The 18,700-nt window shown below is 35.1% G+C and overlaps 1 protein-coding gene across 1 annotated transcript; it reads right to left on the minus strand.

Moving 5' to 3' along the window:
• Positions 1-9,847: 9,847 nt before the first annotated feature.
• On the minus strand, positions 9,848-16,851 carry LOC149575639 (putative GTP diphosphokinase RSH2, chloroplastic). The gene is made up of 6 exons (XM_089815405.1): positions 15,489-16,851; positions 15,054-15,239; positions 11,629-12,089; positions 11,342-11,500; positions 10,857-11,217; positions 9,848-10,677 (listed from the first exon to the last, which is right to left on the minus strand). Exons 1-6 carry the CDS (start codon positions 16,341-16,343, stop codon positions 10,351-10,353), a joined length of 2,349 nt encoding a protein of 782 aa, XP_089671531.1. The 5' UTR covers positions 16,344-16,851; the 3' UTR covers positions 9,848-10,350.
• Positions 16,852-18,700: the final 1,849 nt, after the last annotated feature.

The raw sequence follows: 18,700 nt of genomic DNA on the forward strand, positions 1-18,700 counted from the left end.
AAACTTAGAGGTTCTCCAATGCAGATTTTCAAATGATGGAAAGATTTAAATAAAATTAAAAGTTTTATATAGTTCAACTATAGAAACATTTTATTTTTTTTCATTTTAAAGCTTTGATTCAGTCTGGGAGCCATATTTTCACATTCCTCTCAAAGGCACCATTTTTGTCCAAAATATGCAATATAGTATACCATTGGAACCAGGAGGAGATAAGCTATTTATTTCTGGAGCTAGTTTTTGCATAGGATGTCACTGGTACATGCTACAAGAGGTTTTGTCTCTAAAATTAATTTGTGTGTTTTATTAGGTGGTTTGAGTTTTTGGTTACAAAATTCAATTGGGATGCACTTGATATGCTTTGTTGGCTCAATTTTTTTGAAATTTGATGCATAATTATGTGTTTTGGTGCAAGAATTTCACAATTTGCTTGATTTTGATGGAATTTCTCATTATTCTTTGTCTTTTATAATTAGTTATGATTTCCATCAAATATCTCAGATATTTTGTGTTTTTGAGAGCCAAAATTATTAAAGAGCTAATATCCAATTGCAGAGAGAAGGTAGAGAGAGGTTTCTTAGCTTCTTGGGAAAGAATTATGAGGGAACACTTGTCATTTTTTGATCAAATCCGGGAATTCTTTTCTCCTATATCATTCTCTTTCTCTTACTTTGAAGTGTTGGCAGTTCTCTCTATGATACCAGCAGGGTTCCAATGTTCTACTGTGAAACCATGGTTGTTGATGGTTTTACTTCATAACTATTGAGTTGAGCTCTAGTAGTGAAGGCCACACACCTGCACTTGTGCAGATTTTCATTTCATTTCTTGTATTACTTTCTCTGAGATAATGATAATTGATGCTAGATTATGTGACATGTCTAGAGTTTCATTTAGTTTTACCAGTTTATATATTCAGCCTTTTAAAGGATGAATATAAAAGGGGATTTACAATGAATTTTTTGGGTTTTCTTATTCTGTCTCCTGATTCTTCATATGCTATTAGCTTTGTAATTGAGTGAATAAGGTTCATTTGATTTAAGACATCTTGGATGAGTTATGTATTAGATTTGTTGTTGCTTTTGACTCAAGGAGTTATGTAAAATGCTTTAATGATCTGATAGGGTTTCTAGGTATATGGAGGGGATATTTCATAAGAATGGGATTTGGGGATTTCAGTTGACAAACTTAATTGTAAGGCAATCAAGTTAGGTCATCTTGTTGGTAATGACTCTATGTTTCAATGGATAAGGCACTGATCACTAAATCAGATGCAAGCTGAGATGAAAGGCATTTACACAAATCTTTTTAATCAAATCAATTCAGTTTTTCATGTTTTGTAGTGGGCTGAAAAGAATTAACCCTCACTTAGCTTATGAGTTCATAGGTTTGATTTGTAGCTATTTTGTTCCTATGTTATTGCATAAGTATCAAAAGACAAAAGGGTTTCATCTGCTATTATTAGGTTCAAATTTATGTTTTAATGCCACTGGTACCATATATCAGAACCTCGAGGTTAACCTGCCTAGGTCTTGCAGAGCCTAAAGTGAAGAAGGAGTTATGCCTTATAGTTGGCCCAAGATAGCAGTCAAGTGTATCTGTCATAGGAATTTGCTCGCCTTAGATGCATTGGTCTAGTTTCTTGGTTATTTTCAAAACTGTTAAATTAGGAGCCAACAAACCTATATTTAATGAGTAGTGATTTACAAGAACATAATGAGTGCAAGTGTCAAGATCTACCACCACTAATAACTTATTTCAAACAACCTTAAAGAATTCAACTTACTAAAATTTTGAATGATTGGGTACAACTGTGATACTACTATTACTAGTAATTGCACCTTAGTGTGCAATGGGTACATCAACAAGGTGTGGAAGGTCAAATATGTATTTGTCTCTTTGTTTTTCACTCCTCATCTTATTTATATGTTCTTATCTCTTTATCAATCTATCTCTCCATCTATACTTCTTTCTATCTCTTCCTCTTTATCTCTCCCTCTCTATATCTTCCTCTATATCTCCCTACATCTCTTTCTATCTCTACCTCTCAATCTACCTATATTACTCTATCTATTTTTATCTTGTTCCTCTCACTTATTATTCTATTGTTGTCTTACTCTCTTCTATATCTAGATACATCTCCCTCTCTTTGTCCATCCATATCTCTCAATTACCCCCTTTCTAAATCTTTAAATCTCTCTATCTCCATTTTTTTGCCCCACATCTCTCTCCTTCTCTCTCTATCATGTTATCTCTCCATACCTACCACTCTCTATATATTCTTTTCTACCCATATTTTTATCTTTATATCTCTCACTCTCTCCAATCTCTCTTCTTTATCTCTATCTCTCCTTATTTTGTCCTCCTCTCTCTCTATCTCTCATTATATTTCTATGCATTTCAAATTTAAAATAAAATCAACTCTTAATACAAAACTTATTTATAATTTATATCTTTTTTATTATTAGTTATTAAAAATACGAGAGAATTTATTATTATTCAATTATGTATTCACTTAATATACTTCATCTATATTAATTATTATTATTTATTATTAATTTTACTTTTTTTTGTATTGAATATTTAGATAGATATATATATTGACATTATTTATTTTATTTATTTTAGCTTAGTTTTTAACTTACATATAAATTTGAAAATATCTAAATATTTTTGTTTAACATTTACCTTATTGTAATAAAAAATGAGCTTATTAGTGATGGAGCGTTGCTATTATATTTGCTGAACAAATTTTAATAGTTATTATATATTTTATTGATTTAAAAAGTAAATTTTCAACAGTATTTCAACAATAGTTTTAAAAATTATAGTAATCAGTGTTGATAATAAGTACTAATAAATAAATTAATGAAATATATTTTTAAAAACAACAAAACATGAAATGCTACATTCACACATCAATAAATCATAACTTGATGCATAACTATTGATCTACAAACTTTTTAAAAAAAAATTGATTAACATTAAAACTCAATTTGAACAAGTAAAATTTAACCAAAATACACTTCTATTCTAAATTGAAAGGAAGAGCCAATAGTGGCATGTTGTGATGGTTAAGTTGTTGTGTTGTTATCCTTGCCATCAAGGTTCCAATCTCATGGGGATGAGGTCCCCCATTTGTGGCCTCACTGGTTCATAGCTCCAGGTCAAAGTGTTTACTCCTCTTTAAAAAAATTAATTGAAAGGAAGACTCATTTCACAGTACAAAAAAATCAGATCAAATTTTATCGTCAATTTCTCCTTAAACCTTCGTGAACCTCGGAGCGTGTCTTTCTTTCTCCATTAAAGTTCAAATAACCAAAACAATTACTTCTTCCCCACAAAATAAAAATCCCAATTTGATACCATTAAATACACTAATAAAGGATATAGAGAAGCAAATATTGATCTTAAAAGAGGATAAAGAAGATACAATTGATGAGCTAACTGAAATAGCAGAAAACATTGCAAGAATCAAATCTGTGAATGAAGAAATGGCATTGATAATAAATGATACCATCGATCAAATTGAATTAACGCAGTAGTTTATTAAGGGAAAAAAGAAGGCTACACCACCCAAGGTTAATACCCAAACAAGGAAAAGTAACAAAAAGAAGAGGAGTCGAGAGGTTAAACTCTAGAAGAATACAATTGACGATCAAGATCTGAATACAGATGGGAGTGGATCTCTGAATAAATTTGAGGAAGAGAATGCTACCATTGAAGTTATTGAGAATGCAAGACTCTTCACAATAACATTCCCAAATGCTCATGGGATGAAGGATCCTGACAGTCAGAACAGAAACCTGGAAAAAACAAAGAATACTCAAAGCAATGCAGAGTTAATTAGTAAAGAAAAAAGATGCACAAAATTTTGGCAAACCCCAGAATATAAAGGAAATTTCACTGAGGACTACACCACTATAGAAATAAACCTAATGAAGGTAGCAGAAAAAGATAGTTCACAACAACAGAGGTCACAAAGGAAGTAAGAGAAAAGATAGATTATTTGGATCAACTTATAGAGGATCTTAATGCTGCATTTTGTGCAGTAGTAAATGAGGAGGGTATGGAAGAATAGAAAGTTGAACTGGTATAGAAACTCCTTGAACTAGGAGGAGAAAATTACACTCTTGAAGATCTAAAGAGAGATGTTGAAGCCTTTGAGTTGGATTCTAACACTGGAGGTATAGAACGATCAGAATGTGCCATAGCCATACCAAATGTAACAAGAAGAAACAGAAAAAGAGGAAGGAAATCTCACAAAGAGTTGTGGCATAGATGTGCAACAGCAGAAGGACAAACCAAGATTGCCAATATCTTCAATGCAGGGAAGGGGAAGATCCTTCCCAGAGAGGTATGAAAATTCTTTCCTGGAATGTTAGGGGCATTAATGCCCCTAACAAACAACAACTTTTAAAAAATTATATTAAAAAATATCATCTTGATTTTACACTAATTCAAGAAACTAAATTAAGTAAACCAGAGTTAGATAAATTTAAAACAAAGTTGGGATTAAGGGAAATCACTGGGGTTCCTTTCGAAGGGGCTTCGAGTGGGCTTGCCATAATATGGGATCCAAAGAATTTTTCTGTAGAAACCTTAAGATCTGAAAAGTATTGGATTAGTCTCAAAGTTGCTGACTAGAATAACTTGCTAACATTTAAACTCATTAACATTTATGGACCTACATCTAATTTTGAAAAAGAAATAATTTGGAATGACATCAATATGCACATCCAAAATGACAATACACTTTTCATATTAGGGGCAGATTTTAAAGCTATAACTTCCTTATACAGAAAACTTGGAGGCTTAGGAAAATTACCACAAGCTACAATTGATTTCAATTGGTGGATCCAAACAAATGCACTCATGGAAATCCCATCCATCAGCAATGCATTCACTTGGAATAATAAAAGACAAGGGGATTGCCATGTGGCTGAAAAGCTTGTTTGATTCTTTTACAGTGGCAACTTCACAACTTCAATTTCTAAATTAACAACAAAAACCCTTCCGTACTTGGGCTCGGATCACTTCCCTATATGTTTGACCATAGAAATGTTTGTTAAACCTAAAAGGATTCCCTTTTAGAATGGAACAAATGTGGTTCAAAAATGACAACCTTTTAGAATTAATAGAACTATGGTGGAATAGAGTTGTAATTGAAGGATCCAAGATGTTCAAAGTTGTCCAAAAACTTAAAATGATTAAAACAAATTTAATTCAGTGGAACAAAAACCATTTTGGTAATATTTTTGAAACAAAACAGAATATTGAAAAAACCATTTAAACGGTCAACCTGATTGTAATGAAGAATGGAATGAATAATGAAACATATTCACAAGAAAAAAGCCTTAGACTTAAATTAGAAGATATCTTGGCTAAAGAAGAAATATTCTAGAGGCAAAAATCTAGAGAAGTCTAGGTAAGAGAAGGAGATAGGGACACAAAGTCTTTCATAATTGCACTAAGGTTAAAAGATCTATTAATAGCATAACCAAAATTAACTCTATAGAAGGATCAACCCTAGAGAACAAAGAAGAGATATCTAAAGAAGCAAGCCAATACTTCAGAACTATTCTAAGTGAAGATTCATCCCTCCATGACTAGTCCAAATTTTTGTCAACTATTCCCAAGGTCATATGCCACAATGAAAATGAAATGCTAACAAAAAAAATCACTAAGGAGGAAGTAACAAAGGTTCTCTTTAGTATGAACCTAGACAAAGCCCTTGGGCTAGATGGCTTTCCAACCTTCTTCTTTCAGAAATGTTGGCATTTCATGGGAGAGGAAATTATTGAGGCCCTAGAGAGTATGAGAAATTTTGAGAGTATACTTAAAGAAATCAACAATACAGTCCTCGATCTTATTTCGAAATCTGACAACTATAAGGATTTTGAAGAGTATCGTCCCATTGCCCTTTGCAATACACTCTACAAGCTCTTCACTAAAACACTAGCTTCTAGACTCCAAAAGATCCTCCCTTTGCTAATTAGTGAAGAACAATCTGGATTTGTCCAAGGAAGATCAATCTATGACAAAATGATTATTGCTCAAGAAACAATCCACTCACTTAAAATTAGTAGGAAACCTAGAATGCTTATCAAACTCGATATAAGTAAGGCCTATGATAAAGTCAATTGGAGATTCTTATGTAAAGTTCTACAAGCCTTTGGGTTTACTAAAACATGGATTAACCTTATCTTTGAATGTATTTCCACACCAAAAATTTTGGTCCTTATCAATGGCACACCGGAAGGTTTCTTCTCTCCTTCAAGGGGGATTAGACAGGGGGACCCTCTCTCCCCATTCCTTTTCATTCTACTTTCTAAAGCACTTGGGAGGTCTCTACAACATAAAAGGATGGAATCTTCTGTAAAGGGGCTTCAAATTGCTAATAGCAATAAATCCGAAACCCACCAACAATTTGTTGATGACACCCTACTCTATGGAGAAGCAAACAAAAAAGAAGTTGAAATAATTAATTCCACCTTGATTGAATACTCTCGAGCATCTAGACAAGAAATCAATAGAGCTAAATCTGAAATTTTCTTTTTTAATACGGAAGAAGCAATGCAGAAAAGGATTAGTGCAATCCTTAATATTTCACTAGGATCCCTCCCATGCAAATATCTTGGGTTCCAACTTCATGACTTTGCTAATCAAGCAAGACTATGGAAACCCCTCGTTGATAAAATAAGAAAGAAGAGTCAATCATGGAAAGGAAAATGGTTCTCCTTTACAGGAAGGATCACTATGCTTAAATCTGTCCTATCTAGTATACCTATCTACCAATTATCACTTCTTAACCCCCCCACTAGCATTGAGAATGTGATAAATAAATCCCTTAAAGATTTTTTCTAGCAAGGAATCGATAACAAAAGGAAATTTAATCTTATGGCTTGGAATAAAATCTAAAAACAAACAAGCAGGTGGTTTCGATATTCGGAATATAAAACTCCAAGTCCTAACCCTAGGAGCAAAACTAGTTTGGAGAATGATTCGCAGCCCCGAACTCTTATGGGCCAAAGCCCTCTCTGAAAAGTATTTTTGCTCCTCGAATCCCCTTTGCATCCTTAGAACCAAAGCCCCCCCGCAAAGTTCTATAATTTGGAATTTTATAAATGCCGATACCTCATCTTTAATAAAGTAAAATGGCAAGCCTCCATTTTGTAAACTTGGAAATTTTTCTAAGGCAAGAACTATTCTCTAAGACTTTAGGCTCCTTCCTATCAAATTATTGGGAGGTAGACCCATCCACAAATAAAGGATGGAAATGGAAGAACTTTGAGACTTACGGTATCCCGACCCTTGAGCTAACCACTCTTAAAACAATCTTATCACCTAGATCATTCACTCTCTCTTCTTTTGAGGATAAAGTTGTCTAGACAAGCTCTCGGACAGGTGAATATAAAGCTAAAGATGGATACATATATTTATCCAAAACCAAGACTGGTATTTTGAAAGCCCTACCAATGGACCTTTGTTAGAACTCATTATGTCTTCCAAAAGCTGGAACCTTCTCTTGGTTAGCTACACAAAACAAGATTCTTACTGCTTACAAATTCAAAAAGATGGGCTATGAGGGAGCTTCTAGATGTATTCTTTGCAAAAGGGCCGAAGAAGATCCTAACCACTTACTCCTTCATTGTAACTTCTCCTATGAAATTTGGACCTAGTTTTAAAAAAAAAAAAAATCTATCCATGGTCCCACACAAGTCAATTTTAAAACACTTCTTATCTTAGCCCAAATTCCACTATAACAATATTTTCAAAGGATTATGGATAATAGCACCCTCTATTATTATTTGGGAAATTTGGAAAGAGAGAACAGGGGCATCTTTAAAAACTCGGAAATGTTAGTTGATAAAGTCATCTTAAGAATTGAGACTTCTATAATTGAAAACTTAAATAGTAAACTAAACTGCACTAGGATAAATATGACCCAGTGGGATGGATCAATGCGCAATAAATGGATTGGCCTCAAGATCCCTACCTTTCATGGACAAGTCGGAAAGACTAGTCTAGCACTAAGGCAAACCTATGTATGAACCCACACCCCTCCCCCCCCTCAAGCTTAACTTCAATGGGGCCTCCAGGGGTAATTTGGGACCGGCTGGCATTAGGTGCTGCATTAGAAATAATGAAGGAATAATACTTGTAGAAAGATCAAAAAAATTGAATCTTCCACCAATAATGTGGCTGAATTTAAAGCGTTATTGGAAGGCTTATGGTTATGCTCCCAACTTGAATTTAAAAATATGTTGAAGGTGACTCGGCCATTGTTATCAATGCTTTGCGGAAAAGATCTACCCTCAACTGGAAATTGAATAGCCTTCTTAACCAAAGCTTGGACCTTATCACAAAACTGGATAATGCAACTTTCAATCATATTTATAGGGAGGGTAACACCCTGGTAGATAAGTTAGCTAATAAGGGTACCGATGGATATAACACTTTACTGATAACCTTTAGTAGCCTAATGGATTGTCCTTGTTCATTGAAAATATTATTAATAAGCAGTTTTTCTCAATTTAAAAAATATTAAGACTTTATGATTAACCCTAATCGCTAATTCGTGGTAAACTTATTATCAAGGCTTGCCCTTTCTTTGCAAAATCATTTTGTTATTAGCTTGATTGTTCGGCTCCTATCTAGTTTTACTTGGATCTTCTCTACTTTTACCCCTGTAGGGTGTGGGTCTCTCTATTCATTTTAAGTTGCTTAAGATTAATTTTTACCTACTTTAGGCTTGTATGGAACTCGTTGTAGATTATGAATGATTCATGATGGTGTTAAGCCTTAAAGCTATTATTTTCAATTTTACATTGTCCTATTTTCCTACTCCTACTCTTTGCTCTTCCTTTTAGTATGAGTAGTTAGATATGTTGGTCATCTAACCCTCAATGTTCTCAATGCTCTTCTCTCAGTTCCTAACATGAATAAATTCTAATTTTCTGTGTGTTTGCTCTCAATTAAAATGGATCAAGGCTTTTCTACCAACTTCCTTGTTTCTAAGTAATATTCTAATTTACATTATGCCATTTTATGTTAGATGAAATTTTCTTTATTTCTTGGGATATTACTGTTTATGTAATAGACAAATATTATTTACATATTAACTAGTTCATATTTGAATGCTTATCTTTCGCAACATTGATTAATATATTTATATGATCAAAGCAACTGGTTGGGATATCTAACCATTATTCACCTAATTCTCTCTTGGAATTCTTTGTTGAATTTTGGTTTAGAAGCATATTGTTTCTAACCCTTACTACATCATTCTTATTTTTACTAACCCAGCTGAAAACAAAAGGTTGTTTTGGTTTTTTGGCTCTACAGTTCATAGAGGGCTAAGGTCATCTAAATTGAACATAATGAAGGCTCAAATCAACCACAACCTTTTAGCAACGACTCTCTCCAATAGCTTATTGGGATCACTTGATGGAAATGTAATATGTGAACTATGTAAAATTGTTAATATGTTAAGAATACCATACTCAAACTAACATTTCAAGTTGAAATGAATAAACTGAGGAATGCCCCTTTTAATGTTGTATAATATAGGACAATGTCCCAGGCAAGACTACTAGTACCTATTTGAATGGAGGACTTGTAAATTCTAAATTTTTTTTTATTAATAAAATATAATTCAAAGCTTTGACCGTTTACCAATCCAAAAATAAATAAAATCCGTTGATGGAATTGCTAGTTTGTTTAAATGCTCCTGCATCAAAACAGGACCAAACCTGACTAATTTATGATTATCATTTTACAATTATTCAATTTAAACCCATCAGATTTGCAATGGAAAACAGGAATCCCATTAAATGCGTACAGACTAACATGTTTAAAAGAGTGTTATATTTAAAAATTAATCTATAAAGAAATAACTTATCCAGCATACTTTGCTAGCATAGGGTTAAATTTCTCAAAGAAGTCATATATATACATCAGATCAATCTCTTCTCTTCCTGAAACGCCATCTGTCATGCACGATGTGACGAGAATTGTAGCCTTGTAAAAGGTATGATAGTTTCACATCTTTTTCCAACGATTGCAAGCCTTGGCAACAAATCTTTAGGCACCGCAACTAACAACAGTACGATTTTTACATATTTGAAAGCTGACATTCAAGCTTTGGGATTGAGAAGATAAATCAATCTAACAGTTTTTTTTTAAATTGATCGGCCTTTATGTATTTGCCCTGATTTAAATGAAATACAGTATGCGTTGCCCGAGAATCCCAGACCCAATGTCAACAATAAGTTGTCTGTACACCGTACAAATCATATTTCTGTATCAAACCTTTTTGACAGTCTTGTCCACCTTCACAAACAAAAAGAATGGCTATATATAGGATGGAACGGGTTCGATCTGGGAACTCCTTCTTAGCATTCCACTTGATTCATCTTTGCAGCCATATTCTTTATTGAACAATCGCTTCATTTCTTCTCTACACTCAATTAAAGATTTATCCGGTATTGACGGACTCAATTCCACCAAGTCGCCCGTTTTCAAATTCTGGTTAAGATCACAGACAGTTTCATGGTTCAATTTCGGCCTCAATTCTTCTTTGATTGTGGCGCCATATGAAGTAAAAGGTAAGTTATCACTGCCCATCTTCTCGAGCAAGCTCTTCACAGTTGAATTGGGAGGTAACTCTTGTACTGTCATCTGTAAAACAATATCCGCTAATTCTTGTTAGCTTAACTTATAAAAGACAGATTTTAGGATAGAGCACAATGGAAACTCTCTACTTCACAAATATCTCTTGAAGCGTGCAATAAATGGTACCAATGTAACTCAAATGTGGTGATATAAATACAGTGTACATCCAATGTGTCTCAACTTACTTTGTCGTCTTCCATCATTATCACAAAAATTGGATCATCCAAACTGAACGGTGGTTCAGAAAGCTTATCCAAGTGCGGGCAGTCATCTCTGTGAGATGGAAATGGGCAAGGAGGTCTAAAGTCTGCATCCTGTCGTGCAAGCCGCAACTTCATGTCCATTGTCTCACTATGCCATGTTAGCACCCAACGTACCCATTCTACCATCTGAAGAATAAAGATTGAATGTTTAGATTCACCCTCTTTGTACCTCCAATGTGCAGCAAGGCCAAACTCTGCTTGCTGGTGCATTTCCTTTGTCCGAATCTGTACTTCTAAAGGGAGCATGTCATCCCCACATACAACCGTGTGCAAGGATTGATACCTAAAGAATTTCATGACATTTGTAATTGATATCATGAGTTGCATAAAACTTTAAAAGGACTTAACCCGCCAAATACGAAGAAAGAAAATGACAGTCGGGTTCCCAGCTCAAAAAGCAGACATACCCGTTTGTCTTTGGATATTTTATGTAATCTTTGAGTGCCCCGGGAACAAGAGGCCACAAGTCATGAACAATACGCAATGCCTCATTGCAATCCTTTTCATTTAGGACAATTAGCCGTATACCCCGCAGATCATGGATTTCATCAATGGTTAACTTCTTCCTAGGAAATCAAAGAACAAAATACAAAATAAATTAGTATTAAAATGCCTACATATGCAAATAGAAATCAAACAAGAAGGGAATTGGAAATCTTTTTTTCAGCTATTTGATATTTGAGAAGGAACGTACTTCAACATTTTCAAGTATGTACTGTACAGGCTCTTGGATCTGCCAGACAACACACAATAGGGAATGTTTTCTTTCCTCAGAGCTTGATCCAACTTTTCAATTGCAGCCATGATAGTTGCTTCCCTAAACCCCTCAGCAAGTTTAGAAGAAAGCTCATAATAGTCTCTAGTGTAGAGGTGCTTGAAACACAGATTTTCAAGTTGAGCCTTCCAACTTGAAACTCCAATCCGGTTAGCTAGAGGAGCAAAAATCATTAGTGTTTCTTTTGCTATCCGCTGTTGTTTTTCAAATGGCAAAGCTCCCAGGGTCATCATGTTATGCAATCTATCTGCCAGCTTAATTAAGACCACCCTTACATCTACCATTGCCAAAAACATGGTGTGAAGACGTTCTGCTTCATCATTCTTATTAGCAGTGTTGTTGTCTCGTGCAAGCTTACTGAACTGACTCAGTCTCGACACCTGTATGCAACCATAAAACAAAAGATAAATTATACTCTGTACTATGTTTTGTATGCATTAATTTTATATCCAAATAAAGCATCAGGTCTTTCTTAGATCTTTCAAGTCTGGCACCACAAAGATCAAGAACTTTACATTTCAAGTCAATCTAACCAAAAAGACAATAGTTTCAATTTTCAATGAAACAGAAGAAATGAAATGTAATAGCCATTGTTAAATTCATAACAGTAGCCAATCCTAAGGCTTTCAAAAATGAGCTTGAGCCAACAAGAAAATCATAACCACCACAAACACTCGAGAGAATTCAATTACACAAAAATAAGTGTAAATTGGAACAGAGACAAATTAAAGATTTTCAATTTATCACCAAATTTTGGGTATCCACTATGTCAAATTGTAAGTATCCTTGTTTAACCTTATCTTTAGATTTATTTGTATCAAAGTTCAGAGACTATTAAGGAACATACAGAAATGTTATATTTGCATTAGATATTTGTAGGAACATTGGAACAATTTATAAGATATCAACTACAGTTCCTTACAAAGAAAGCTGAAATATTGTAAAAAGGTAAGAGACTGTGGTGAGCACTGATTCCAATACTGTTATATAGAGTTTTGACAAAGCAATAGATCTAATCCTAGCACACTACTGGAATTCCATGAACAATGTTGTCTAAGAAATATTTTACCATTGAAAAAAATATGAAATTTCACTTTATACACAAAAAAATAGTGTACATCAATGGACACTATACACTGATCCAATCAACTCAATGCACTTCGCTTGAACAAGTACCTCCAAATAACAGCTGTCATAGGAATAGTTTTTGACAGAGTCTGTACACTTCCTGGCATGTAAACTTGTGCGCAATGGCATAACCAAATCCAACTACATGCCTACAATATCCTTCGCGCTCACCTCCACTCACTCTAATTTACTTTTTTCCAAACATTAAAAGTAAATTAAAGAACTCATTCTAAGAACTGAAGAGATTATGTGCTCAAAAAATTGCAAAGATAAACCTTTTCAAGAGATTGGGTATTGTTCATGCCAATTATAATTGCAATCTCATCTGAAAATTACTGTCAAATGTAGCCTCTAAAAGATTTATCTATTTTATTAAATCCTTTTAAGAGTGAGCAATGAGTTCCACACCACTTTTCATGAACTCCACTCTACCACATGAATAATTAATTCTAAGATATAAGGTGGCTAAATGCTTAAATTGCTTAAATTGCTTAAAATGCTATAAAAGAAATCTTAACATGATATTAGATATTATTCAACCAATAATAATTGTTGGATCATCTGGATTTTACCGTCACAACTTAACCTCTCAAGAATTGCTCTGACTTTTATTCAATCCACTTTAGAGCATACAAATTGGATCTGCAGCACTTTCTATGATTAAGAAACTTAAAAGCACCTGTTACCTCCATGTTCTAAAGGCATTCATTAGAATTTTGGTCACTAGTGTTATTAGATTGATACTACTCTTCTAAGGCTTCCTATCAATTTTATGGATAAACCTTTATTTTTGGGTCTTCTAGAGTGGACAACTGATTAACTATTTTGCAGGACAAAGCTGGACATGTACACATGCCATATATAACTCGCACCCCCTAAAGTTATTACCTATTGACATTGTCTAAAAGAAGATTTTATATTTGGAGGTTCCAACTCTTGGTCTATCTTTTAATTTTGTTCTCTTTTATTTGATTTGCAATCACAATATAGGTGCAGGTAGAGTGGCAGAGGAAATTTTGAAACCACAATTTGTGACAAGATCAAACGAAGAGGACAGGACAGTTAGGTCCCTGGAAGGGATTCTCACTGACATAACTTGATACAGTGTCTAGTTTGATACCTAAAACTCCTGTAACCTTGTAAAGTAATGAAAGATTAATTAGCACGTTACTTAAAAATACAAATATCTGACACAAGCAATTAATCAATGAGGATGGAGTAAGAGAAATATGCTATTGGAAAAGATAACTTTGTCCATGAAGAGAGATTCTGGTCATTAAGGGAAAGTAGCAAAAACAAAAAAATTCTTATTAATATATATTAATAATTATCAATGTCTATGGTCTAGAAAGTTCACATTTTCCAGTCCACTCGATGCTTGAAACATGAACTAACAAAACTTGCATCTAGCGAGGTCAAGCACTCAATAAGCAAGATTCACTCTCTGTTGGCTCTTGCCAATGAGCCCTCTGATTCACATATATCCCACTCCTACCTCAAAAATACTCTTGGTAAAATCCCATCCTAGTCCTTCTAGATGTTCATCACTAAATGGCATTCCAAAGGTCACTAGGAAGGTCAGAATCACACACCTAGTTATACAAACTCTTTGAATAAACTATAAAAGAGATTTTTCAATCAGCCAACAGTTTGCGATCTATCATCAGGATGAAAACTAGTACTCTTAACCGTAACAGTTTCTCCTTTTGATTAGTTATATCTTTTGACCTCAAATAAACTTCCTTTCAACTGCTTCCACATTTTTAACAATACCATCATTTATTCTCTCTTGGGTATTTTTAACATTTGAGTTTTACAGGGTTCTTTGATGCTACAAAATCTTATGGCAAGAAAGATCTCCAAGATGAGAAAACAATTTGCAATATGAAAACCTTGTAAATGTTCGAATGGCCTCATTAAACACAACAAAAACGAATGGAACTTAAAGATGCAGTGGATGTCCAAAGCAAAATAATTACAAAAGAAAATAAATAAAGAAGAGCAAATAACAATGGTAATTTATATATAAAGGGAACAATAACCTATAAAAATAGGATGAGTCAGTCTGATTATAATATAATAGTACACAAGAGTAGCAACAACTGCAGATTTCTGAGATTTCACAACTCATTTCCAGTTCCATTTTCCCCAAATAATTTGTATTGCATGAATACTAGAAGTAATCTAAATTTAGATTCAGAGGAGAATCTACATACCCCTTCCACCAATTTTGCAACACCATTTCCAAAGAGAGAGGACAGACGCTCCAAGTCCATCATCGTATCATCGAGTGTATCATGGAGCAATCCGGCAGCCACAACAATATCACTAGATCCAATTGATGCAAGTGAAATAGCAGTCTCCACACAATGTATAAGATATGGATCACCACTAGCCCGAACCTATAAAGCAACAAAGAAAATCATTAAGCGGGAAAGGACTAATTATGAAACTATTTTCTTTTCTACTGCTAATCAATAGCATTTACCATAGATTAGGTCCACCGATGCAAAATCAATAAATACAAAAGTACTCCCTAAACAGATACTTAATTTGACAACTGCATGGGAAGATTAGTCTAGTGCTTTACAACTGAAATTTAAATATGTCATGCACACGCATGGATGAGAAACAGAGCATATGAGGCATACCTGGCCCCTATGTGCCTTCTCAGCCTCATAAAAAGCTTTGATCACAAGCTCCTCGTTGAAAACCTTATATCTGCTCTGCGCATTTTTGAGGATTTCGTTGACACTGGGATGAAGTTGACCAGGGATTGTAGTATCAGGAAGCCTTTTATCATCAAAGTTTCCATGAACCTCATCTTGCCCATGCTTAATTTCTACAAAACTCCCTTCAATGTTGAACGTGAATTCATCATCAAGAGTTGAAGGGGGAGAATCTACAAAACTCTCATGTGGGCCCATTTGCAGATCTTCAGCTATATCCGGGACCAATTCAGAATCCAGGCATGGAGATCCCAGTGCACTTTGGATAAAATTAGAAAAACACCCATCCCTGGCAATCTTGAAGCCTTCCCATTTATACTGTGTATCACCAATCCTAGGCATTCGTCCGGGCGGACTTCTTATTGGGGTAGTAGCACAAGAGCGAGGACCTTGCAGAACCGATACAGGACTCTGTTCCCTAATCTTGAGAGAACAAGTTACTGGAGTATATGAAGAAGAATAGGAACTTGCCAGATCCTCGCACCTTGTCTCTCCATGCCGAAGGCTCCCGAGGTCATTGAAGGAAGTTCTTCTAGTCATCCCAGAGGAAAAGGAAGAAGAATCCAAGCAATCATTTGCCAAGTAAGCAGAATGTTTCATGGATTGGGCACCAAAAAGGCATGACAAGCCTCCAACTTTAGGTTTTGGGACAGTTGAGCAATGCCTGGGATGTACATCGTAGTCTGCTAGTAAGGAAGTACTCTGGCAGGGATGCGGGGCTGAGCATAAAGCGCTGGGGTGACTAGCATAGAATGCCATTGAGGTTGTGACTACCATCAAGTTTTCAAACCTTATTCACAATTCCAAAACCTGGTACACCCACAACACTAAATTTACCCTAAATGTGCCGCTTATTTACCCTAAATTTTCCAACCTCAACCTAAAACCACTGTAACTAAAATCAACAGATTGGCACCTAGAGGCCCAGCGAACAATTCGCCCAAATCAGAACCCCCACAACCCTAAATTTAGCAGCAATGACGATCTATCCCTACCCAAAATCCCAATTTCAGCTCATAACAGCTCCCCCCTCCCACAATCCCCAAACAAATCAAGAATCTAAAAGTCAGACTCCTAAATCAAGTAAAGAAACTGATTGATTCTAAATGAAACTAAGTTAAATCCGGATCGACCGAGGATTCTTCAACCCAAAAGCCAAAACTGCGATTACAGTGAAAAGCAGTGTATACGTACCGCGAAATTGACTGCAGGATGGAGGAGATGCTTTGCCAAATGCGTGGCTGCCGTGCTGAGACAGCAAATCAATGGGAAATTCGATCGCCGTAATAACCAGGAATCTCTTGGCGCTCTTTTATCGATCGTGCGCCGTAAGTTTAGTCTGTCGTTGAGTGACCGACAATGGCCGGTCTCCTTACAGTCTGGTCCGTTAGTTTTGAATAAATAAACAGCACGTGGTCGGCCGGCCCGCCACGCCGCAACGTGTGGAAGAGTCTGTTTGCCCTCGCCTTTGACACGTTTGCTGCAAAGTCCACGTCACATCCCTTAACTCCCCCGATTAATGGATAATTCCCTGTATTTCCTGGAAAATATGTTGGATAAGGGTTGCTGATTAGGATTAAGGAATTTTTTGGGGGTTGGGAAGAATCAAGACAAAAGTTCACTGTTGCAGCGCGAGTTACGCAATCTATGAGAGCAGAACAAATGTGAAAGAGATCTCGATCAACGAATATTCATCACCAATTTGTTTGGAGTTTGCGGAAGAATCTACAAGGTGCATGAATCCTTCCCCGGCTGGGCAAGTTGACAATGAAATGAAAGATTGACGGAGTGTCTTCTACACCAATTAGATCATAAGTTCATAAAACATAGATGCAATGACTACGAATTCTTATGAGAGAGACTCTCTTGTGAAGAAAAAATGGGTCAATAAGGTTGACTATAAAAGTACATCAGTATGTTTCTACACAATGAGTGTTGTATAATTATATACTTTTTTATTTAAAATTATTTTTTAATAACATAATAGGTTGTTTAGGATCATCTCTCGATTAAAGGATATGTTCCAATCTAAATAGACCTAATTATGAAGGAAACAAGGTATTTAAGTGTGTTTTATTTGGAGTAGTATTCTAATGGGAGTAATATGGGACTACCCCTTGTTTCTTGTGAGAGGCAACTAAGGGCGCTACAAATAAGGCATGCATATATGTATTGTCTTAAATTGGAAGCACTTCAATTATGATGATTTGGCACCTATTAAATGTGAGATCATCATCTTCTTGCATCTATTCTCCTTTCTTCCCCATTCTTCTCATTTCTCTGAGGTGGAATTGGGGTTAGACTTAATTGATCCTCTTTAATGCTCCTATTTTTATGGCATAAAGCTCAAGTTAGAATCTAACCACCTAGGTTCTTCATCTTCCTAATCCAATCACTTGGAATCTATCTTTTGCAATGAAATGAACTTTTCTTGATAATTGTACTTGATTTTGGAGTTTCGAGACTTGTTTCGAGATCTTGAGGAAATCTTGAAGGTTTCAAGCTCTGGCTAGTAGAAATGTAGTGCATCTATACTAGGCCCCTACTTGGGTCCATTTTCTGGGTCCTGAGTCTAAGGTCATTTGGGATGCAAACTTCAAGATAAGTTGGCATGTAGGAGAAAGCTATTTCAGGTCCTTTATAAACCCATCCATTTGTCTAATTTTGCGTCAAGCACTCACAATAAAATCTCACGCTCAAGTACTCAAGCCTTCAAGTCTCCAAGCAGTCAAGTGTTTATGCATTCAAATCATCTTTAAATACATTCAAGGAGGTCCTTTTGCAAGCCACTAGAGAGGGGATCTCTTGCATCCATATTTCATCTACATTCATAGTTCTTCTATGTTCATGCCCTCTTGATCCAATTCAATTGGTAAAGTGAGCTCATTTCATTCGATTCAAGAGATTTGACCATTGTAAGATGAATTTGTACATTTACTTTACATTTCTATAATTCAATTATTCCAATTCAAGGTTAATTCCTACCCTTTTTTATTGCAAGTTGTAGAACAAGTTGTAGATTTGGATACCCTTTTCATCTTTCTACAGAACTGCAAAATCAAAGTCATGTTTAGACATAGTTGTCCAAGGACGCACTATGTCCCTACTTTAGGAGAAAGTCGCCCTCACTCAAA

The sequence above is a fragment of the Cupressus sempervirens genome, chromosome 2, assembly GCF_028749045.1.
Source record: "Cupressus sempervirens isolate cs-2001-9-10 chromosome 2, ASM2874904v1, whole genome shotgun sequence".
In the NCBI taxonomy this organism is placed as follows: Eukaryota; Viridiplantae; Streptophyta; class Pinopsida; order Cupressales; family Cupressaceae; genus Cupressus; species Cupressus sempervirens.